The sequence below is a fragment of the Corythoichthys intestinalis genome, chromosome 11 (genome assembly GCF_030265065.1).
Source record: "Corythoichthys intestinalis isolate RoL2023-P3 chromosome 11, ASM3026506v1, whole genome shotgun sequence".
Taxonomy (NCBI): Eukaryota; Metazoa; Chordata; class Actinopteri; order Syngnathiformes; family Syngnathidae; genus Corythoichthys; species Corythoichthys intestinalis.
Window position 1 is genome coordinate 29,627,545 of NC_080405.1, and position 24,691 is coordinate 29,652,235.

At 38.7% G+C, this 24,691-nt stretch overlaps 1 protein-coding gene across 3 annotated transcripts in view; it reads left to right on the forward strand.

Moving 5' to 3' along the window:
• Positions 1 to 24,691, forward strand: part of slit3 (slit homolog 3 (Drosophila)) — a 399,629-nt gene that overhangs the window by 342,901 nt on the left and 32,037 nt on the right. For all 3 annotated transcript variants that reach the window (XM_057849631.1, XM_057849630.1, XM_057849632.1), the window contains 9 exons: positions 599 to 670; positions 744 to 826; positions 900 to 980; positions 1,063 to 1,187; positions 9,196 to 9,293; positions 14,263 to 14,402; positions 20,791 to 20,884; positions 20,964 to 21,101; positions 21,176 to 21,416. In XM_057849631.1, coding sequence (XP_057705614.1) covers positions 599 to 670; positions 744 to 826; positions 900 to 980; positions 1,063 to 1,187; positions 9,196 to 9,293; positions 14,263 to 14,402; positions 20,791 to 20,884; positions 20,964 to 21,101; positions 21,176 to 21,416 — 1,072 coding nt within the window. The remainder of the gene's footprint in view (positions 1 to 598; positions 671 to 743; positions 827 to 899; positions 981 to 1,062; positions 1,188 to 9,195; positions 9,294 to 14,262; positions 14,403 to 20,790; positions 20,885 to 20,963; positions 21,102 to 21,175; positions 21,417 to 24,691) is intronic.

Here is a 24,691-nt window from a genome sequence, read left to right on the forward strand (position 1 = left end):
CTAAATGCTGCCACACCCTGCTTGGTTCTTGTTCTTGGAACATGCAGAAGACCGGTTCCAGACGACCTTAGGGGTCTTTATAATATAAAGAAATACATACAAACTTTTAATATTCTCTGCATTTTCCTTTTTGTTTTTTGAAATTTAAAAATGTAAAAAAATAAAATTAAAAAAAAAAGCAGTTATAATAAAAATAATAAATTAAAAACAATGATAAATATGAATTATATTCAAAATGAAAAATGGAGATACCATTTACTATTTTGAGGCTCAGAAAAGAGTACTAGGACAAAATTTGGTCAATAACGTACTTTTCTAAAAAATTGTTGTCAATTATTTAATTGGCTGCCATTGACAGTGATACACGTCCAATCCATTTAAACTGTGAGGGCTGGGAGAATGTTCATTCGCTGCCATCGCTCCCAGTTTAAAGGGATTGGACGTCCACCAGTGACAAACTCATTTAAATTCACAGCAGAAAGATGAGAAAAGTCACACGATAGGACATCTATCATAGTCAATGGTACTGAAGCATGATCATTCACTGCCAGCCATCCCTTTTCAAACTCTTTCATATTCCCATTTGCTCTTTTCTCAGCACTCTACACGGGAATGACCTCTCAACCATCCCGGACGGTGCGTTCAACCACCTCACCGCGTTGTCCCACCTGTGAGTACGTCACCCACAGTGCATGCCATATTTGAGGATTATTAGACAGCTATTCATTTTGAGAAACGTGCAGGGCCCTGGGCGCCAACCCCCTGTACTGCAACTGCGACCTACGCTGGCTCTCCCAGTGGGTGAAGGCCGGCTTTAAAGAGCCAGGTAGGAAGAGTCATGTAGGGGCAAAATGCCGTTTACGTGGGATTTCTGATTAAAAAGTCGGGTGACTTGACAGGCATTGCACGCTGCACCGGACCTCCTGACATGGCTGACCGGCTGCTGCTGACGACGCCGCTCAACAAATTCCAGTGTAAAGGTAAAAAGGCTCTTTTAAAGCAAAACATGTTATTCTATTTATCGCTATAGCAAGCGTCCTTCTCACTCGCTTATCGTCTCAGGTGCGGTGGATATTGCCCTTGTGTCAAAGTGCGCCCCCTGCCTGGCAGAGCCGTGCCAAAATAATGGCACCTGTGTGTCCGACGCGACTGGGTCCTACCACTGCACCTGTCCGTTTGGATTTAAGGTGTTATGTACTGCAAAGCACACTTTCGTGAAACATCCACCACAAAACATTTGATTTTTTATATCGGAAGAAGAAAAATGGAAAACTAACCTATTTCCTCCGTTTTTTTGTTTTATGTGTGTCAACAAAAACAAGGAATAAATCATTTTCCATTTCCCAATTCATAATTGTTAATTTGATTGAAGAATGGATAACGAGCATTTAACCAGTGTTCCATTAGGAGTTTATTTTAAAGTTCGAAAAATAATTACGACCATAATTTGTTTTCCCCAATTTTGAATTCTTGTATTAACACACTTTAAAAATTCCGAAGTCTTTCTCCACATTTCACGAAACATTTAACTCCGCTAGAAGATGACATGGAGAAGGTTTGCAGAATTTTGTGCGTTATCATGACTTTTCAAACTTGTAGCACTATTTGGACCACTGGCTGGCAGGACAAGAAAAAACAACATTAGTAAGAAGAACATCTTACTGGTCACAGCAGACAAATAATGGCTGTATTTTATTTACTGACCTGTGTTAAATTAACTCATAATGAAACAACGGGCTAAAGGATCGTTTCGTTTAACAATTACCAAACACATACACCTAAAACGGAAATAGGCACCTTTTTTTTCATGAAATTAAGGGGCCGTTTATATGGTGACTCTCCAAGTAGACGAAAAATTTTGTGTTTGCATCTATATGGTTCCATCTCCATTCGACCAATGTTGCAATACCACATCAAAACGATGTAGTATTCATGCCAGCGAATGATGCACTTTGACCCCAACAACCTCCTCAGCCCGGAAGACAACATGCCCGCCCACTCCAAGCAATGGAATTTTTCTTTTGCTCCACTAGGCACAAAAATGGAAACATTCAACATATTTAGATTAAAAATATTATTAAAACAGTAAATTGAAGCTGATGTTCCGCCATTTGCTGTTTTTAATGTTTAGTACAGGCATGAAAATCTTTCACCTTTCGACGAAATTCGCGGTTTTGAAATCAAAAAGGGTGACCTACGAGAATTGTATAGATCTGAGGAGAAATGTTTTCAGAGGGGGTGGGGAGGTAGTCGGGAGTAGTCATGTGCCGGTTACCGGTGTCACGGTTTACCATGGTATGAAAACATCGCGGTTTCAAAACCACTAAAATTTTCTGTCATACCGTAGTACAGGATTCGCTCTTATTTTTCATGTGTCCAAAATACAGCCAGAAGTGGCTTGGCACGGCAGGGCTCACCCCTTCCCCTGTTTTGTTGCCTTGTGTTTCAGTGACGCTATTCCAGCGAACCCAAAAACAAACACTCCAAACACAAGGCATACTTTTCTTCAATTTATTAAGCTCTCAAACCGTGGTAACTCAAATATATAAAATGAATACTTTTAAAACGTTGTACAATTGTATTTTTCCGTGTGTAAGTAGCTTTAACAGATTAGCACCATGAAAAAGTTCGCCAAAAACAAAACACACATTTTCCTTTCAAATTCAATATACAAACTCACTAAAAACTTACAACGATGAGTGTTAGCCTAGGCTTAGCTGGGAGAACAACTTCGTTGAGGTTATAATCACAGCCGCTGAGTGAGACGCAAGTTTGAAGTGGATAAAAAAGGATAGCGTCAAAGATCGCTAATTGCAACTGATGATCTTACCCTAAGCACAAATTCACGTTCGCTGGACGAAGTGAGGTCTCACTCTCAATATTTTTTTTAGATTAATGCATTTGTCAGCATATTGAATTTGGTAAGTAATGGTTTCAATCTTTTTCATATTTTACGGTATAACAATTTTACTGCCGTTCGTTGCAGCTGACGTCAAACACTGCCAGAACTAGCCGAATCTCCGGTGAAAAAAATAGCTCCCATTAAGTTAGCATTAACCTTGTGTATTTAACGGTGATATAAAAGAAGAAACGCAAGCTCCTTTCTAATATCACGGTAATTGGTATTTCAGGGACGTGTAACGCCTTTTTTTCCAGTGTGACATTCGTGTACAGTGTTGAACACCTCATTCGTTTAGCTTCAAAGTAAACTTTGTTTCTAAATAAAACATGGCCAGCACAAGGTATATGCGTGTCTGTGGTACCACCTGCAGATTACTGAAACACAGTGAGTGTCGACAGAACTCAATGTTTTGTTGGGTTGTTCAGTGTACCGGTGTTCGGCAATTCCTTGCTACGCGGTGAAACTTTTACACAATGCTCAGCGCGCTTGCGCAAACATTCACATGCGCACATCAGTTAAAAGCGGCGAGTACTCACTATTTTTGTTTTTATTTAGTTTTTTTATTACCTTTTCATTCCCTCAAAAATACTTTTTGCATGTATTACCCTCTCATATTTTTAACCATTGTGTTTTTTTGTGGTAGCTCTGAAGCAGTTGACCACATTAGTCACGGAGCCTATTTAAACCCTCCTTATTTGATATGACTACATTTGAGTCTTTTCTTACGGCATTTTTTAGTACGTTCTGCCTGTATGTATCTAAACAAAACAAGTTGAGAGGGCACGGTAGTACTTTGGGTGTCAAATTCGCCTCATATAGATGTTTCGTCGATGTAGGACATTTTGGCAGAATGCCGGAAAATATGTCCTCCATACCCTTCTCACCTTTTTAACCCCTGACCCATTTTCATGCCTGTTAGTAGAACCGCTGGGCACGCCCAATGTGACGTGTGCGAGTGCTGACGTTATTGGCGCGGGAGCGTTCCATTGATATGGATGAAGAGCAAGCCCCCCAAAGGCCCCGCAATCAAATCCTTCCACTTTTGAGGCAGGATTCCAAGTTTTGCATCTTTGCCTTCCGTCTTCGCCGACACGATACGAACGCGAGACCACTCCGCAACACAGTCATTGCGTCTTCGTGTCGCAGAGTTGCCATGTAAACTGCCCCTAAGAGAAAAATGATGAATAGCTGAAATTTACATGGATCTAAATGAGTCCAAAAATTTAAATACATTTGCTACCAACCATTTCACAAAAGCTAAGCCTAGAACTGATAGTGTGACTACAGCTCTGAATGTATAAAAACCCAGAAACCTCTCGTGTGTACTCACAAACAGGTTCCTCTCTCTGCCATCTGATGGCTGTTGTGCATCAGTAAAATTGAATTCAAGATTGAAATTCACAATGAAGCAGCATCTAACCCTGTTAAACAACACCACAAGTATGTTCGTCAATGGCAGTGAACGTTATGATTTTATAATTGACAAACTTTTCCGTCAATGGCGATGAATATCATTTCAAACTTTACATTACATTTGACTCTTTGATGACCATTGCCGGCGATAGATGCTGAAGAAAACAGGTTACAGGTTATTTTATTCCCTTAACGAACAGGAGACGACAACACACAAGTCAGGAACAAAATGAAAGCAATAATCATCTAACATAAATACATTAATTAACAAAAGAGTAATTAAAAACTAACCGGCCAGGAAAAACGTCCCCGGGAGTCCCACGCAGGTGCCCACAAGTAGATATGCCCCATACCTTTGAGATCTTGGTTTATATTTGTCATTATGCCAGGCAGCGGGCTAGAACCAGCCTTTTTATGAAAAAACAGTGGAAAAACATGAGAGTGAAAAAAAGGGGCCATAACCTTGGACAAGAGAGACTCCTTGTAATCAAAATATTACTTGTCCCTGGTGTTTACAAACTAGACAAAACACAGTGCAATAGGGAGAATAAATGATGATGTGTGACGATGCGAAATGAATAGATATGTTTATGTGTTTATGTGAAAAGGAAATTTATAGGTACAACGCCCAATCCATTTGACTTCCAGTTCAAATGGATTGGACGTCTACTGGTGACAAACTATTTGTGTGATACACAAAATTGGTTGCACATCCCAGATCCACGAAGGATGACCGTGCCGCATAAACCCGTAGTATTAGCAGCATTATCCGGCTTAACTGTCCATGCATGCATAATGAATGGAGCCGTTGATCAGCAAAGACATGACGACTGAAGCAGAGGTTCTGACCGACTCAAAGACAAAGGGAATGTGCTTATTCTCCTGTGTCTTGTAACTGCACAGACATGCAAATCTGCTACCGAGGAGGGGAAATCTACAGGAATGTAAATGTGTTTCAACTCATGTATAATTAAAGCAGCCGATAGCGATGAACGTGCCCACCCAGCCCTTTTTTTATGGCGAATTGCAATGGTTTTCAAAGGACGCCAGGGCGGTTTTTAGATTTAAGTTGTAGATGGAGAATAAAAACGAGGAGTTTGATGATCAGCCCTGACATTTTAATTGGTCAAACATGGCGGAAATGCAGCCTGACTATTGTTGAGTCCATCAAAAAGGATCCAATTTTGATGTTTTTAAAAACTGTCACACTCCAATTGATCTTTAAAGGGAACCTCGGACTGAAAGACTTGTAGGCGCTAATAAACCACAATTGTTCTCTTTTACTAAAATATTGCCATTGATTTAGTCTATAATATTTAGTACATGTTTTGACCTACAGAGGGCGCCATGTTTTATGGACGCTCGGGGTGATGAGGTAGATTATCACTGTCAGTCGACGAATACTCGCGGGTTACTGCAATTCCTTCTACGCGGCAAGGCATCCAGCACATGTGCTCATCGGTTAAAAGCAGCGAGTACTTAAGAGTACTATTTGTGTTTTCATTGAGTCTTTTATTACCTTTTCATTGCCTCAAAATACTTTTTGCATGTGTTTCCTTCTCATACTTTTAAGCAATATGTTTTCTTTAAAGCAGATTGTTGATCTATTGACCACATTAGTCACGTAGCATATTTAATATTACTACGTTTAAGTATTTTCTTAAGGCATCTTTAGTATGTTCTGTCTGTATGCATCTAAACAAAACAAGCTGTAAGCGCACAGTAGTACTTTGGGTGTCAAATTCGCCTCTTGTAGGACGTTTCGCCGGTGTTGCACATTTTGGCAGAACACCGTTTTTTCCCCCCTACTCTTGTCACGTCTCATCCCGTCTTTCCTGTTCATTTTGTTTGCTGCTCGTTTTGTGAACTATCGACAGTGCTGTCATGCTCATAAATGTTCCTCTCGGGTTCAAATTGAAAGTTATGAACAGATGACATGTTATGTCGCCGGAGTCATACTCTGGAAGCCCGGCAGCGTAACCATGTGATGTCACCGCCCTGCGACGTCAACAACAATGACGACCTACTAGTTAAACTGCTTTTACCAATTGTATAAAAACGAAATCTTCAAGAGATTTCATTTTCAAATTAGTTTATCTCATAACAACGTTTATCTTTTAAGAATTACAAGTCTTTCCATCCGTGGATCCCATTAAAACAAACAGTGAAAATGATGCATCCGGAGCATTAAAATATAAAACACACTTCTGGTTCTTCTGTTCCCAAAAAAAACAAAAAAAAACAGCTTAATACTTACAGTTGTGTTCAAAAGTTTACATACACTTGTAAAGAACATAATGTCATGGCTCTCTTGAGTTTCCAGTTATTTCTACAACTCTGATTTTTCTCCGATAGAGTGATTGGAACAGATACTTCTTTGTCACAAAAAACATTCATTAAGTTTGGTTCTTTTATGACTTTATTATGGGTTAACAGAAAAAGTGGTCAAATCTGCTGGGTCAAAAATATACATACATGGATCTGAAAAAGCGAATCATTGACTTGAAAAAGTCAGGAAAGTCACTTGGAGCCATTTTAAAGCAGCTGCAGGTCCCAAGAGCAACAGTGCAAACAATTGTTTGTAAGTATAAAGTGCATGGCACTGTTTTGTCACTGCCACGATCAGGAAGAAAACGCAAGGTATCACCTGCTGCTGAGAGAAAATTGGTCAGGAGGGTGAAGATTCAACCGAGAATCACCAAAAAGCATATCTGCCAAGAATTAGAAGCTGCTGGAACACAGGTGTCAGTGTCCACAGTCAAGCGTGTTTTGCATCTCCATGGACCGAGAGGCTGCCGTGCAAGAAGGAAGCCCTTGCTCCAAAAACGGCACCTTAAGGCTCGACTGAAGTTTGCTGCTGATCACATGGACAAAGATAAGACCTTCTGGAGGAAAGTTCTGTGGTCAGACGAAACAAAAATCGAGCTGTTTGGCCACAATGCCCAGCAATATGTTTGGAGGAGAAAAGGTGAGGCCTTTAACCCCAGGTACACCATGCCTACCGTCAAGCACGGTGGTGGTAGTATTATGCTGTGGGGCTGTTTTGCTGCCAATGGAACTTGTGCTTTACAGAGAGTAAATGGGATAATGAAGAAGGAGAATTACCTTCAAATTCTTCAAGATAAACTGACGTCATCAGCCCGAAGATTGAGTCTTGGGCGCAGTTGGGTGTTCCAACAGGACAATGACCCCAAACACACATCAAAAGTGGTAATGGAATGGCTAAATCAGGCTAGAATTAAGGTTTTCGAATGGCCTTCCCAAAGTCCTGACTTAAACCCCATTGAGAACTTGTGGACAATGCTGAAGAACCAATTCCATGTCAGAAAGTCATCAAATTTAACTGAACTGCACCAATTCTGTCAAGAGGAGTGGTCAAAGATTCAACCAGAAGCTTGTGGATGGCTACCAAAAGCGCCTAATTGAAGCGAAAATGGCCAAGGGACATCCTACCAAATATTAGCGCTGCTGTATGTATATTTTTGACCCAGCAGATTTGATCACTTTTTTCTGTTCACCCATAATAAAGTCATAAAAGAACCAAACTTCATGAATGTTTTTTGTGACAAAGAAGTATCTGTTCCAATCACTCTATCATTGAAAAATCAGAGTTGTAGAAATAACTGGAAACTCAAGAGAGCCATGACATTATGTTCTTCACAAGTGTATGTAAACTTTTGACCACAACTGTATATACTGTGGAAGATGCCATTGACACGGTATGAAAATCAGCATCGCATCTTTGTATTCACCTTCAAAAACATGAATATTCTCACACAAATCTCAGGAACATTATAGACAAAAAATGCAATGTTTACTTTTTGCAAACGAAAGCAAGTCTTCTTCTACTATTGTATATTACTTTCAGTGCGTCTCCGCGATGCACCACTGCCCCCCAGTGGCATAGATACACACAACTAGAGCCATTGCAAATGAAAAAAATTTAACAATTCCATTTTTTTGTCTCTGTTTTTCCTGATGGGGGAATTATGGTTTTATTTATTTTATCTTATTAACCTTATTTACTTTTGTAAATATATATATATATATATATAGATTTAATTTCATGTTTTTAATTTTTGGGCGTGCTTTTTCAACCTTTAAAATATTGACCATGAGAAGTCTCAGGCAGACTAATTTGATTTTAACTCATTCATTGCCATTGACATAGATAAACATCAGATTCATTCCAATTTGGATCACTGGCACTGAGTGATCATGTTTCACTGCCATTGACTGCGATAAATGTCCAATCCAATTTGACTGGGAGGTCTGTCAGCGATCAAACCCTGCCAGTCAAAATGCAAAACACATCTAGCACTGTCAATGGCAGCTGGTGACTTAATATTGACTTAATAGTCGAATAAAAAGTTGGGTTTGCTTTGCAAATTATTTAAAACTACCAGTTAAAGAAAACATGGAAAGAAATGAAGTTTAAAAAAAAAAAAAAAAAAATTTCAGAAAAAAATCCGAATTTTGGCGATAAAAGAAAAAAGAAAAAGGAAGTTTTTTGGGGAGGTGCCAGAAGGTGATTTATTCATCAAAATAATGAAATTAAAGACATATTTCCACGTTATGTATAGTATGTATATATACACTACTTAGGATTTAAAAGGAGGACAAAGGCACTTGTCGAAGTCACTGTCTGTAAAATTACACGATTGGATGTTCGTGAATGTTCTTCAGGTATGCCCTGTGACAATGTTAATTAAAATGTGTCTGAAAAAGTGACTCGTGTGTGAAAAGGATATGAAATAATGATGTTGGAATGCAGAGAGATGATGATGTGATGTTAGCTATCACTTAAAGAAATCATCTTATACCAATTCCTAACACATTTGCTTGATTGTATTTTTTTTTTTTTTTTCTGTCTTCCTCAGGGCCAGGACTGCGAAACAGCCATTAACGCCTGCGTTAGCTTTCCTTGCCTGAATGGAGGGACGTGTCACATTCAACCGGGCCTTGAAGACCACTTCAAGTATGAATGGGATTTCTTTACATGTTATTGAATAACATTTTGAAGTATAAGGTGAACTAATAGAAGTGATTTACCATAAATCAGGTGTCAAACTCATCTTAAACGTGGGCTACATCGTAATTTTTGTTTCCATCGGGGGGCCCATTATGTCTGCCCTAGGAATCGGATAATAAAGCACTGATCGTTTACCTTTGTAAATATATATATCTCTATATATATGTGTGTGTATATATATATATATATATATATTTTTTTTTTTTTCTTTGTATGATTATTTTGTAACTATTATTAACTACTACTACTACTACTACTATTAACTATTATTTTGTTTATTTAAAGTTTATATTCTATATTTTATTTTCTTATTCATTTTTTCAGTTTTCATTCATTGTTTTGTTTTATTCATTTGTTCAGTTTTCATTCATTTTTATCCTTATTTAATTTGATAAATTAAAAATAGGGGGAAATAAAGATTCTCTTACTTTTTTATAAAAATGACAAAAAGGAGGAAAAGTACTGTATGTTCTAGATTTGTTTAATTTTTTTTTTTTACAGAAAATGATTTCAAAAAAAACAAAACAAAACAAAAAACAATAAATGTTCTTATACTGTATATTTTATAGAAATTTTGTTCAAATGTTATTTTAGCAAATAAGTCGATGCACATGATTTTATTTTGCAGGCCACACAAAATGATGTGGCGGGCAAGATCTGTCCCCCCGGGCCTTGAGTTTGACACCTGTGCCAACGGATAATAAGCTATCCTTTTAGACAAAATAGCTCTATTCTCTTTTGGGCTTTCTTGAGCAGTGCATCACTCAAGACGACATCGACCTTTGACCTTATGATGTGTTTTATTGTCTGTGAGTGGGAGGCGGGCGCAAATTGTGAAGAAACAGATGAGAAAATGTTTCACAGAACTGCTTTCCGACCTTAACAAGGGCTCAAAAACTAAATCCACCTATGTCAGTCGTCATCGTCAGTTTTCCCCCCCTCGAATGCTGTGACGTAAATCAGTCAACGCCGCCTTCCGAAAGCTTATTTATCACTTACCGCTGAAGACATTGCATTTTTTTCCACTTATGCCAAGTGGAACAACAGCCAATCTGGCTCGAGTCAATGCCAGACGAAGGGCTTCGTTTTTTCAGTGCCATTGACGGCGGTAGATGTCCAATCTAAAATTCTGGAGGATTGGCAGTAATTGAAAGATCCCAGGCCAAATGAATTGGACGTGCATCCCCGTCAATGGCGGCCAATGTTAATTTAGGACTACGAAATAACATGGAAGGTGCTATGAAATGGTAACAATGTAAAAAAAAAAATGAAAAAGTCTGCACTAATGTCATTTTACACTCAAATCTGGGTGCTTTTTACAATTTCTTAGTTATTCCATCATAAAACAATGCATCAGGGAAAGGCCACTTTTTTTTCTTCTTTTTTTTAGCAATTCTGGTTGTGTAATCACAAACAGAATGATTTCTAGCTTTTCTAGCTTATTCGTGCTGCTCTAGCTAGTACATGTTGGCAGAATAACAAAACGGTCACACAGCAACAAGAAAATAGAAAGCCAATGGTTAGTATGGTAGCAGACTGCAAAAATCTTCCATTTTTATATTTTTTTAGTGGGCGGAGCAAAGGCAGCTGAGGAAGGAAGACTAATTAGGCTCTAATTTCATTATTAAGCCTAACTTTTTAGGACAGATTTGTGTCCAAAATATGGACTGTCATGATTTTAAAATCACTTGCTGTTTTATTTCATAGCATCGTTAAGGCTGATTCAAAAAAGGGAAGTTGTTGATCTGTTTCCTTAGATTCAGTGTTGTAAGTGGTAATCTGAAAAAGTTTAAGTGTGTAAAATCATAATTTTAAAGCAACTCTGGTTCGTATATCGCTGTCAATGGCAGCCAATGAGTTCAGTTCCAGTCATGTAAAGGGACGGTGGTGGGTTAGTCACACATAAATAGAAAGGTATTGTTGTTTTTCCCTTATTTTTAAATTAATGACATTAAAGAACAGCCAATCAGTACTGGTTTGGACAGCATCAAGACCTTCCCCGCAGCATCGTACTATGTGGTGCACGCATGACAAACAAGAGGACAAGTGTCTTCTCCATGAGCCCTTTGGCCTTTGAAAGCTTTCAATATGCATGTGGCCTTTAGCGGCCTCGTGTGCTAATGATATCCCTGCTCCTTTTACCCTTTTACAGATGCGCTCTTAATGTTGATAGCACTCAGGTAGACGCCCGTGTCCTCTACAGCGGACCTCTTTGACATTCTGACATGTTTTAGAATTCTTTAGGGATATTCCATTAAAATGTCAGCGTCAGGATCCGATTGGTGTAAATGTCGCTTCAAGTGTGCTGTAAATAATATTTTATTCGCCTCATTTTGTTCAGAAGAGTTATCGTTTGCAACAAATTCACAAATCTACCCTCAAAATGTTTTTGGGAGGGGGGGTTCTCTAAGAGCAATCGTAACATGGTGCTGTTCATAAATATAATTTGGATACATGGGTATTTAACAAAACAAGTTAGAAACAATAGCAATATTTTAAAAGTAAAATAAATAAAAATTATAAATTGAAAATTCTGATAATGGTCACTTGAAGGAACCTTGTTCTCGATTTGCTCAATTTTTATATAGTTGTACAAATGCAACGGCAAGCAATTGTTAATGCACTTTTCTTGTCATCCGATTTGTTTTGTCTTTACACTTCTTTATTTTTAAAAGATTAGAAAAAGGTAACTTGTGGGGACCTTGATGCATATTTGCTCTCACATCCCATATACATTAGTTGCTCAAATTCAATGGCAGCTAATAATTCATGTACTCCTTCTTATCATCTGACTTTTATGTTCTCTTTACACTTGCTGGAAAAAGTTTTATTTTTAAACAATTACAGAAAGCTCATTTGACGGGACCTTGACACCTATTTTTTCAACATTTCATATTTGCTCAAAATCAATGAAAACCAATTATGTATGCACTCTTCTTATGTGAAGATTTATTTCTTGATACTCTTTGGAATAAGTTTTTATTTTTTAAAACTGAGAAATTTCACTTGTAAGGACCTTCTAAAAACCCTCTAATAGTTACTGAAATTCCAGTTATTATGCGATATGCTTTACAATTTCAAATATCGATAGATTGCATCCAATTTTAACAGTTTTAGACGTTAGAGAAAAAGTCACATGAGAAAGTGACGAGTGGGTGAGAACATCTTTTAAGAGTGAAAATGGGTGAAAAATAAGGCACGCAAGTGTGCGTGTGTGTGGGTGTGTGGGTTGTGAAGTGCCACTCACTCTCTCCGGGATGACCTTGCTTGTAAAAGTCCTTTTCATCTAATATAAAAAGTAAGTTGACTTGATGAAGTGTAAGAGACAAATGCAAAGATGGAGAGGGAAGAGGGTGGGCGAGAAAAGCCTGATAGTGTGAAACGTGCATGTGGGAGCACACAGGATGCAACAACTGTTTCATCCAATTACAATATCACAAGCAATTCAGTTGGCTTTGTGATGAAACACCCACTCAACAAGTTAACATTCTATTAGATTTAGGGGTTACTACTACTATGCATATGGATCCGAAAGCCTTTTGCTAATGGATAGAACACCAGTTTGATAATAAATAAAGTACCCCTGAGCAGATCTGCTTGGATAAGAATAAAATGTTTTAGGAAACGCCATGGAATAAAAGCAAAAAGGCAAATTGGACAGTAACAGCACTTGTAGGACATAATACTTACTGTATACATGTCAAAGTCAATGCCACTTCAAAAAATGTCTTTAAACAATTTTTTTGCATCAATTTGTTAACTCAAAATGTTTGATGTCTAGTCATTGTCGCAAAATTGACTTCAATGATATTTAGAAAAATTCAGACTTTGACAAGAAAAAATGTACAGTGGTACCTCGACATACGATCGCTTCGACAGACGATCTTTTCGACATCCGACGTAAAATTTGACTTGCAATTTGTTTCTACATCCAACGACATGCTTGAAATACGACGACATGACAGCACCGCAGACTGATGCATGGCTGACTTTCTTGTGAGAGAAATTAACACAGGTTTTAAAAAGGTTGGTACAGGTGGTGAAACAAGGGAAAAGGTGAAGCTTACCTTCTAAATGAACATGCAAATTATAGAGAAATATGAGCGTGGGGTGCGCATTCGTGAACTGGCTCAACAATACATCTCCACCGTCCTCCGACCACCGTTCGCCAGTCTTTATAAGTGAACAATTTTTATTGTGGTTACATCGCTAAAGAAATCGCCAGCTATGTCAGGTTTTTATCATTTATTTCACAACTTATCCAACACAAAATGCCTGCTGTCCGCCGCAATTGACTGTGTACTCAAGAAAACATTGAAAGCGAAAGTAAACTGAACCGCACTGCTCCTCTTTGTGTCACGTCAGTCACGTGGTGCGTTCAGGTACAGAAAAAAACGTCCGTCGCATTAGAACCCAATTCGTTACATTATTACAGGAATTATTATTATTATTATATTATTCCGATTTTTATTTATAATTAATGTGTTTTGCTATGTGTAATTGCCATTTGTAATTGTACCAGCAGTATTAACTAAGGATTTAGTGTAGGTTTTTGGGCTGTGGAACGAATTAATGGAATTATAATGTATTCTTATGGGAAAATCCTGCTCGACATACGACCATTTCGACTTACAAACAAGGTTTTGGAACGATTTAACTTCGTATGTAGAGATACCATTGTACGTCAATTAGACGACATTTAGAAATAGTTTAAAGTCAAATCAATTAACAGATTAATCACCATTTTAAGATCTAATTCACGTAATTAAAATCGGTAGTTCTTTGTTAGTAAAAACGGTTTCTTGTATATAGATTTACATATTTATCTAAAACATCTAATAACCTGTTAAAACTTGCATTTTTGGATTGCCTCACCTTGCATTGGCCCCAATCTAATGGTCATTTTGGTTTGCAGCTGTGTGTGTCCACCGGGTTTCGAGGGTCAACGCTGTGAGGTGAACCCAGATGACTGCGAAGACAACGACTGCGAGAACAATGCCACCTGCGTCGACGGTGTCAACAACTACACTTGTGTCTGTCCGCCCAACTACACAGGTAGGAGGACGTACGAATTACTTTTTCACGCAGGGCCAACTAGCTTTGAATATTATTTTCTCCCTCATAATTGTCTTTTCTCTTTTCATGCATGAATCATGATTGTTTTATTAAACCTTACTCATTGGCTGCCATTGGCTGCCATTGGCGACCCTTGGACGCCCAATCCATCTGCTTACTCGCACAAAATGGTCATTGGACGTCTAGCGCCTTCCATGGCATGCAATGAGTTAAATACTATGGGTGGTGGTGGGGATCTATTTAATGTGTTACTTGGGGCCGTGACCGGTATTTCTGATTGTAGTCATTTTAATTTCATTAATTTGTTAATTAAAAATTTAAGCACTGTAATATTTTAATTAATGTATTCATATTTATAAAGAATAATATAAGAAAATATGTACATACACGATGCATTATATACCATACTTTTCGGACTATAAGCCGCTGCTTTTTCCTTCATTTTGAATCCTGAGGCTTGTAGTCCAGTGCGGCTTATTTGTTGATTTATTTTGGTAATAGGTAACACTTTATTTGACATAAGACATCATAAGACTGTCATAAGGCAGTAATAATAATGACATGACAATGTCATGGGCATTAATGAATGCTTATCACAGATGTCATTAGGTGTCATCTGGCAAATTTTGTCCCTAACTCCATTTATGTCCAGCTCGGATCTCTGACATCATTTGCTGGATGACACTAAATGACATCTTTTAGAAGTGTTACCGGTTAATATCTGAGAGACAGCGAGAATCAAAAGTGGTATTTGCCATGTGGCAAAATGGATTTTGGAGTGTGGCAATTTTTTTTTTTTTTTGCCATGTAGCTTTTTTTTTGCCATGTGGTAAAATGGATTTTGCCATGTGGCAAAAAGGATTTTGCCATGTGGCATTTTTTTGCCATGTGGCATTTTTTTGGGGGGGGGTATGTGGCAAAATGGATTTTGCCATGTAGCATTTTTTTTGCCATGTGGGAAAATTGATTTTGCCATGTGGCATTTTTTTTGTCATGTGGCTTTTTTTTTGCCATGTGGCAAAATGGATTTTGCCATGTGGCATTTTTTTTGCCATGTGGCAAAATGGATTTTGCCATGTAGCATAAAGGCTTTTGCCATGTGGCAGTTTTTTGCCCTTGTGGCTTTTTTTTTTTTTTTTTTTTTGGTATGTGGCAAAATGGATTTGGATTTTGGAAAATTTGGACATGCATGGCTGTCAATGGCATAGCCTGACTTGAGTGTCAGCTGAATATCAATGTGCTCTAATGTAAAGTGTATGGTCAAAAATCACTGCCACACGTTTTTCTGCCATTCCAAATGAATGGAAAATTTGAGCATGCATAGTCGTCAATGGCATGGATGTGAATGGCCTTCAAAACTGCCATATACCGCCCAAAAATGCCACATACCCCCCCCCCCCCCCCCCCCAAAAAAAAATGCGACAAACCAAAATCCATTTTGGCACGTACCAAAAAAAGGACACATGGCAAAATCCATTTTGCCACATGGCAAAAGAAAAATGCCGCATGGCAAAAGAAATTCCACATGTAAAAATCCATTTTGCCATATGGCAAAAAAATGCCAACATGGCAAAATTAGTTTTGCCACATGGTAAAAAAATAATGCCACATGGCAAAATCCATTTTGCCACATGGCAAAAAGAATGCCCCATGGCAAAATCCATTTTGCCACATGGCAAATACCACTTTTGGTTTCAGCCCTGCTGGAATATCTTTTGGTGTAAATATCCATTAATACAGTGAGAACAGCTGCAGCTTATAGTGGGTGCGGCTTATCTATGAACAAATGCCGTTTTCGTGTGGTGGATGGCGGCAAAAAAATGTCTTGAAATGACCAAAATAGTCACTTGCTCTGTAGAGGTTTGATGGTCTGAAGTTTCAATTTTTTGAATAGCTGTCTACTGTCGTGACCGCTGTCCCCGAAAGTATAAAAGAAAATATTTTGCTTGTTTTGTTGGTTAAATATTACACATTAACTTGTTGACGGTAATAGACATTCAATCCATTTGAACTGCTATGCTTTACTATTTATTATTGACTCAGCCCATCTAGGAAACGCATGCCATGTCAGGATTTTACTCTTCCAAATCAGAGTGCGTTGACCCTAACTAAAATGCAGTCCTTGGTGGAAATGTGACTAAAGTAAGTGAGTGACTTTGAGGTCACTTGGACTCCCCCCCGAGAGTCCCCCTGCACAACTGCTTACTCGCACAAAATGGTCATTTCCACTTTTGCCGGCTGGTGAGCCCGTAATGGACAGCCGCTCCGTGGTGACCCCGACACTGCTCCTGAAGGAAGTCGAGAGAGCGCGAGAGCTGTGCGAGGAGAAAACATAAAAATGTCACGGAATGAAAAGAGGTCAAGATCCGGGTTGATAAAGCGAAGATGTGTGAGAGAGGGAGAGTATAGCTACGCCAGCTGCTGAGTAAGGAGTTAAGTTTCTTTGTTAGCTTGACACTGTCCTCTAAAAGACACACATACACACACTTCTTTGCTACTGGACCTCAGTCAAAACACACACATCGTGTCATTACATTGTTTGGCATGTAGAAGCCTAGTTTGCTGCCAGCCATCTCTTTTACGCACACACACAGAGCAGAGCTGGCTCACGGTTCAGTGGCCTGCGGTCCAATCATCAGGTGTCACTTTAAGAGTACACTTACTCACTCAGACTTCTGCAGAACGGCCAACGGAGCTTTTACATTGCGGCTGAAACTCCGGTACGATCCCCTAACGGGAAGCTGGTTGAACAAGGAATCGTAAATAATTAGAGAATAATTGGTTTTATCTTTTTAATTTACTGTATTTGTCGGACTATAAGTCACGTTTTTTTTTTTTTTTTTTCATAGTTTGGCTGGGGGTGCGACTTACACTCTGGAGCAACTTATGTGTGAAATTATTAACACATTATTATTAGGGGTGTCAAAATTATCGCGTTAATGGGCGGTAATTAATTTTGTTAATTAATCACGTTAAAATATTTGACGCCATTAATGCACATGGCCCGCTCAAACAGATTAAAATGACAGCAAAGTCATGTCTACTTGTTACTTGTGTTTTTTTGTGTTTTGTCGCCCTTTGCTGGCGCTTGGGTGCGACTGCTTTTATGGGTTTCAGCACAATGAGCATTGTGTAATTATTGACATCAACAATGGCGAGCTACTAGTTTATTTTTTGATTGAAAATGTTACAAATTTTATTAAAACGAAAACATTAAGAGGGGTTTTAATATAAAATGTCTATAACTTGTACTTACATTTATCTTTTAAGAACTACAAGTCTTTCTATCCATGGATCGCTTTAACAGAATGTTAATGTTAATGCCATCTTGCTGATTTATTGTTATAATAAACAAATACAGTACTTATGTACAGTATGTTGAATGTATATATCCGTCTTATCTTTCCATTCCAACAAAAATTTACAGAAAAATATGGTATATTTTTGTAGATGGTTTGAATTGCGATTAATTACGATTAATTAATTTTTAAGCTGTGATTAACTCGATTGAAAATTTTAATCGTTTGACAGCCCTAATTATTATATCATTTCACATGTTATTTTGGTGTTTTGGAGTGACTCTGATCGTTTGGTAAACTTGTTAAACTTGTTCTTTATGCTATAGTTATCTGAATAACTCTTAACTCATTCACTCCCAGCCATTTTCACCGGTGCAACCCCCTTCGCTCCCGGCCGGTTTTCTGGATTTTGACTGATTTTGCAAGGCCCACAGAAAATTCTGTTGTACTTCTATATAAACATGGAACCCACCAAAAGAAAGATTAATCTCTTCTTTCAGCAGGAAAAAAAAAAGTTAGTTCATATCTTTTTCCATTCTATATAAATCAGCATTAGAAAATAGCTTAGTTTGGGTAATTTTCCCATTTTTAATGAAAAAAAAAAGAGAAATTGAGCTTTTTGTAAAAGCATACATTTCAAATATAACTTTGACTTTAACACAGCTATTTTTTGCTTATGTGACATCCCAAACATCTGAATAATGTTTTCCTCTTACAAAATAACATAAACAACAAGACAAATAGAGCTTTTGATAGCAAAGTAACAATTTATTTGTACATGGCTGGACTGTTGGGCTGGGAGATGGTGCTGTTGTGGCCGCCGCGGCTGTCTCGGCGGACGGGGTGGGCTTTTCTCTCGTCACCGCCTGTAGTGTCTCATCAAGATGGATTTTTTTGAGTCTTTCTTTTGTGGTGACCACTGCCTCGTGGCGAAGTTCGCCTGAGAAACTTGTGTTCCTGGGGGGCGGGGGGGACTGGTTTGGCCGTGCTCGTTTCCGGTTGAGTCGCGGGACACTGGAGGGTGCGGGGGACACGAGCGGCCGAGCACGGCGGCGCGGGCTCTGTTCGGCGAGTAGCACGGACTCAACTACATCGTCCGCTCCCGTTCGTTCTGCTCGGTCGTCGAGCGCCTGGCATCCTGGGCTTCCTCCCGGTTGTTCTGCTCGGTTGTCCGCCGCCTGGCATTCTCGACGTCCTCCTGGTCATCACACTTGGTCGTTTGTCGCCTGGCGTCCCGGACGTCCTCCCGATCATCCTGCTCGGATTTCCCGCGCCTGGCGTCCCGGTTGTCGATTCGGTTGTCCTCCGCCTGTGGCCTGGCCGTTCGTTCCATTGAATCGGGTTGCAGGTCTTACCAAATGCGCTACTGCCCTCCAGTGGCCAGTTTTATTGCTTTAAAATGGATTTTCAGCATTGTGCTTTTGAGCAAAGTTCCATCAGAACCTAGAGAAGTCTCTTGTGAAAAAAAACCTAAAAGACGTATAAATATGTTTTTGGGACACTGAAACAATTAAACAGAACGTATTTATACGTTTTTGGGAGCAAATGAGTAAATAGCTATGTTACATTAACATACCACCCGGCCACGTTTGCATTTCGTTGTTCATGCACCATGTAACATAATCATACTGTACACTTATTCAGCATGTTGTTCTCTATTGTATTTTTATTTTAAATTGCCTTTCAAGATGATATATCTGTTCTATGTGTTGGATTTTATCAAGTAAATTTCCCCCAAAAATGTGCCTTATACTCCGGTGCAACTTATGTTTTTTTTTTTTTTTTACTCTTCATTGCGCATTTTTGGGCTGGTGTGACTTATACTCAGGTGCGACTTATAGTTCGAAAAATACGGTAATCTATTTTTTTTTTAGTTAAGGAAATTAAAATAAATAAATAAGCGAATATTTACCGGTTTGTAATTGTGAAATAGAGAATAAACTTGAAAAAAGATATTTACTATTATCTCATTGCCTGCCATTGACAACGATAGACATCAAATTCATTTAAACTGGAAGGATTGGCTTTTGAATGCTCCTGTTTGAATGCCATTGACAACCGCTGATGCGCCGTCAGTAATAGCCAATGAGTGTCTATTGGGATACAAAGTATATCGGGATGGATCCCCATATGGGTATATTAATGCACCCTTACTGCTGAGCTTTTCATTATTTGATTTTCTCTCGCGGAACAATGCCTCCTTCTCTCGTGTAGAGCGGACATGTTCAACAGTTTTTAAGTGTAATTTTGCCTGTTATAAAAGGTCACATCATTAGAAACAAAACACGTGTCATTTGTGAGATGGACACTTGAAGGTCAGGGCTTAACCGAAAGGTCATGGAGCCGTTAAACTTGAAACAAAAGACTTGGTCCAGTATTTCACCTTATTCTCAACTTTCATTTTTATCTGTAATTGATCAGAAAACTTTAACTACTTCATACACATTTCATCGTTTTGCAAGTTCATTGTTATTTAGTGGCCGAATATCGCCTTATTTTGTAAATTACTGCTGACTGTAGGAAAATGAAGCACTCTGCTCAGGCTAGCAAAGCACTAAATCTAAATGATGTCCTTGTGAAGATGAGATGAATGCCTTCCATGGGTTTTGCTCTCACGGCATAGTCCCTTATTTTGTCAAGACGGCATTTAAAACAGCTTGACTGGGAATCATGTTGATAAAATGACCTGAAATCACTTTTCTTCTGTTGTTTCCAGCTGATTCCAGAGTGTAATTTAGCAGCCAGGTCATAAAGGTCTTGGGAATAGGCTGGCGGAGACAGACGTGGTGGGAGTTGGGGGGGCGTCGGGATTAGATTAAAGCAGGCGCAGAATGAAGACGAGTATTTTAATGGCATCTAGGCGAGATAGAAGTCCATAAATTCCACCTTTTTCCCACCCTTTTCTGTCTGTTAATGTCTTCCTCTTTGATTCATGCCCTTCTTTTATGTTAAGCGATGTTAAAAAATGCATACTGAAGGCCCTTAATCCCTAACATTGCAGCACAAATGTTTGTCTACGCCATATTTTTCTAATCTACATGGAATACGTGGTCATATTTCTTCATAAGGTGACCTGTGCGAAGACGTGCTGGATCCCTGTCTTCCTGGTTTTGACCCCTGCGAACACGATTCGAAGTGCGTCCACGTTGGACGCAGTTACAGGTGAGTCTAATGCTGAGTGAAAAAGTCCAATAAAGTCTATTCTGAGAATGTCTCAATACCGACGCTCCTATTTCTGCAGGTGTGAGTGCTTGCCAGGCTACGTGGGCGATTTCTGCGAGCTTGACTACAACGACTGCTTGGAAAACAAGTGCCAACACGGCGCCGAGTGTGTGGACGCTGTCAATGGTTACACATGCGTCTGTAAGGAGGGCTTCAGGTGAGAGTCATTTAGATAAACAAGAGTTGTAAATACAGCATAAAGTGTAATAAACAACGTTCATGTCCTTCCAGCGGTTTGTTTTGCGAGAATCCTCCGCCCATGATTTTGCTGCAGACCAGCCCGTGCGACCACAGCGACTGCCAAAATGACGCCCAGTGCCTGCTAGTTGCCGGTGAGCCCGTGTGTCGGTGCATGCCCGGTTTCTACGGCACCAAATGCGACAAGATGGCCACTGTCCACTTCCTGGGACGCGAGGCCTACGTGGAGCTCCCGGGTGCCAAGCTGCTCCCTAATGCTCACATTTCTTTCCAGGTATGCGTGCGTTATTGGTGTGTTGCCATGTTCAATTGTTATGAGCACTGTTACAGGTAGTGCCCGGGGTATGACGTACCCAATTTAACGTGATTTCGACGTCACGACGTCAGAGTCTCGTCTGCCATTTTGTCTTCACTCGTTTTTTTTTTTTTTGGGTTGCGTAGCAGGTATGCGTGCGTTTTTGGTGTGCTGCCATGTTCAGTTGTTATGAGCACTGTTACAGGTAGTGCCCGGGGTATGATGTACCCAACTTAAAGTGATTTCGACGTCACGACGTCAGAGTCTCGTCTGCCATTTTGTCTTCACTCGTTTTTTTTTTTTTTTTGGGTTGCGTAGAGCCCCTTTCGGACTTATATCCCGCTAAATTCCCGTGTAATATGACGCAGGATTTACCCGTGTCATGGCTTTCATACACGGGGAGATGTACCGGGAATTACTCGGGTTGGACACTTTCAGACTTGTTTTGTGTTGGCGACTAGGCACTCTCTGTGCAGGGAAGGCAGGGGGCGGGATTTTATTACCCGGACATTATTTTTGTTTTGGTCAGCAGCGGCAACAAAATATTCCTAAACAAAAGTAGTTATCCGCAACATGGAAGCATTTGCATGGTTGAGCACCAAAGATGGACGATGGACTGTCTTTTCCTTGGCTCAAAGATCCAGTTGGAATTCAATTTCGTTATGTTTTCAGTTTAATTGAGCTATCTTTACATTTTGCCATGTAGATAATTGCGATGTTTGTTTTTCGATTTTCATCTTACTGCAAAGAATGAGGAAATGACGATCGGCCCGCCATGATATTTATGAGATCAACCTTCGCGCTGTTACCCTGGAATTAACTGGCTGCTTTCATACATGCCACGGTTATTGTCTGTGTCATTGCTGTATCAGTCGACCCGGGAAATTGCTTTCAGACATAAGGGCTACCCGCTTAAATCCTGGGACTTAACCGGAGTTGAGCCAATGTCTCAAAGGGGCTTAACGGTAACAGCTCTTAATTCAATTCAGTTCAATTCAATTCAATTTTATTTGTATAGCCCTGGATCACAACAACATTGTCTCAAAGGGCTTTGCAGAGGCAATATGATACACAATCAAAAACAGCAAATGAAGCAACAAAGATGAATAAATAAATTCAAGTCCTGGGTATCCCCCATCCTTAGACCCTCCATGTCGGCATTGATGATAAGTACAGTATCTTAATTTTGACTTTATGTTATTAATATGATGTATAATACATGTTTTTAGGTAGTTATTTTGAGCTTTAGGGGATATTTAGGGGGTACTTAAAGAGTTAATTTTGACTCACGCGAAAATTTGGTTTACGTCGCCAGCATAGGAAAGGAACTCGTTCATAACCAGGGCACTACCTGTATTTTGCTTTAGTTATATATATATATATATATATAATAGCAAAAATATGGATTTATCTCAGATAGGGTACATTTTGTATTTGGAAAAATGTTATTTAAAAGTGTAGTCAACCTTTTAAAATTCTGGATTTTTTTCCTGTGTTTTTTGAATGTTTGAAGACACATGTAATGCTTTTAGATTATTTTGGATTCAATCATTTAAATATATATTTTGAATTTCCTTCAAAGATTTTAGAAGGGGATTTTTCATGATTTCTTAACGTAAATGAATTTATCCTTATTTTTTCTTACATATATGTATGTAAGTATAAGTGGCAAATATAAATAGTATATAATACCATTAAAGCATAATTAAGAGATACTTTAATAGTATATAATACTATTAAAGCATAAGTAGGACATACGTACATGTTACGGAAAGTGTCCTTCCCAGCAATTGCCTCAACGAGGCACTCGAATATATTACATATATTGTATATTATATTAGTTATTTCATATTCACTTCATATTTGAATATAATGGATTATTTTGAATATATATTGTAAATTTTAAACATCACAGAGGAAAACATCTGCTTTGTTTTTTGTAATTGTGATCATTTTTACTAAACGTCTTATCTTTTTGTTTTGTTTTTTCAACATAAAATACACGTGTTGTATCACTCTGTTTTATGTATTATGTAAGTAAAGAGTACTCATTAAAATTAAGTCAAGTGTAAATATTTCTTTTAAAGAAATAGATGTTATTCAATATTTATTTAAAAATATGTTTAAATGTGGAGACAGACATTTTCTACTACAAGGTTATGTTGTTTTCAATTACATGTTACCTTCTTATTTATAATCTACGATATGTAGTCTTCGATTCCAGCAGGTACCCTGAACCCCTTAACATTGTTCCTGTAGCTAAGTAACGAACATAACCACATACCAGGAGGGTTAAACTGTGCAACATAAAACATTAAACGTCTCTTTGAATTTCTCCAATTGAATCTCCATCTGCCACAAGCTACCTCCAAGACCTGCTGTGCTCCCACACACATGCACAGACACTTTTAACTCCAATTTCCACTGTGGATTGTTCTGGCCATCAGAAAGTTGGAATCCCAATTGACCTTTTTTTGTGAAACAGACAAAAAGCATAAAGGTCCAACACTTCTGTTTAACACCTGTGCAAGTGTGAACGTGTGCTTCCACCTTCGCGTTGGCAGCTTTTCACGTTTTTCAATGCCAAAGCTGTTAAATCCGCACCGAGACTCCTCCACTCTGAGGGGTGGGGGGGGGGGAGTCAAGTGCATTGACAGCCCTTCATAAATCACTCCTGTTCCCTTTTTAACACATTCTCTCGCTCCCCTTTTCTTGTTATCATGCAACCTTTTGTTCACATCTCTATATTTGATCCTGCTATGACTGTTAGAATTCCATGCTTCAGTATTTCAGTGTCATTGCCGGGGATAGACGTCCAGTTCATTGAACTGGGAGGGCTGGCAGAAAATAAACGATTGTTCATGGATTGGACGTCCATCGCGGTCAATGAAAGTTAGTGAGCATAAACTCAAGGCAAATCAAATCACGTTTCTCGCTGAAATGGCAAAAAGGCACATAGCGTTTAAAAATATATGTTTACGTATATGTTTATGTATACACTTTTTTTTGTTTCCAGTTCCCCTTAAACACATTCATTTTTTTGTTTTGGTGTTTTCACATTTTTAATTTAACATTTTTAATCTTTTCCAGGGGTTTGTGTTACCTCATTGGCTGCCACTGACTTTAATGCTATATGATATGACGATATACTGTATATCACCAAAACACAATCTAAAACTTTAAATCAACGTTTTACATGTCTATCGTCATTATCGACAAGAATAGAACTGTTAATGCAGTGCACATTTTATCAA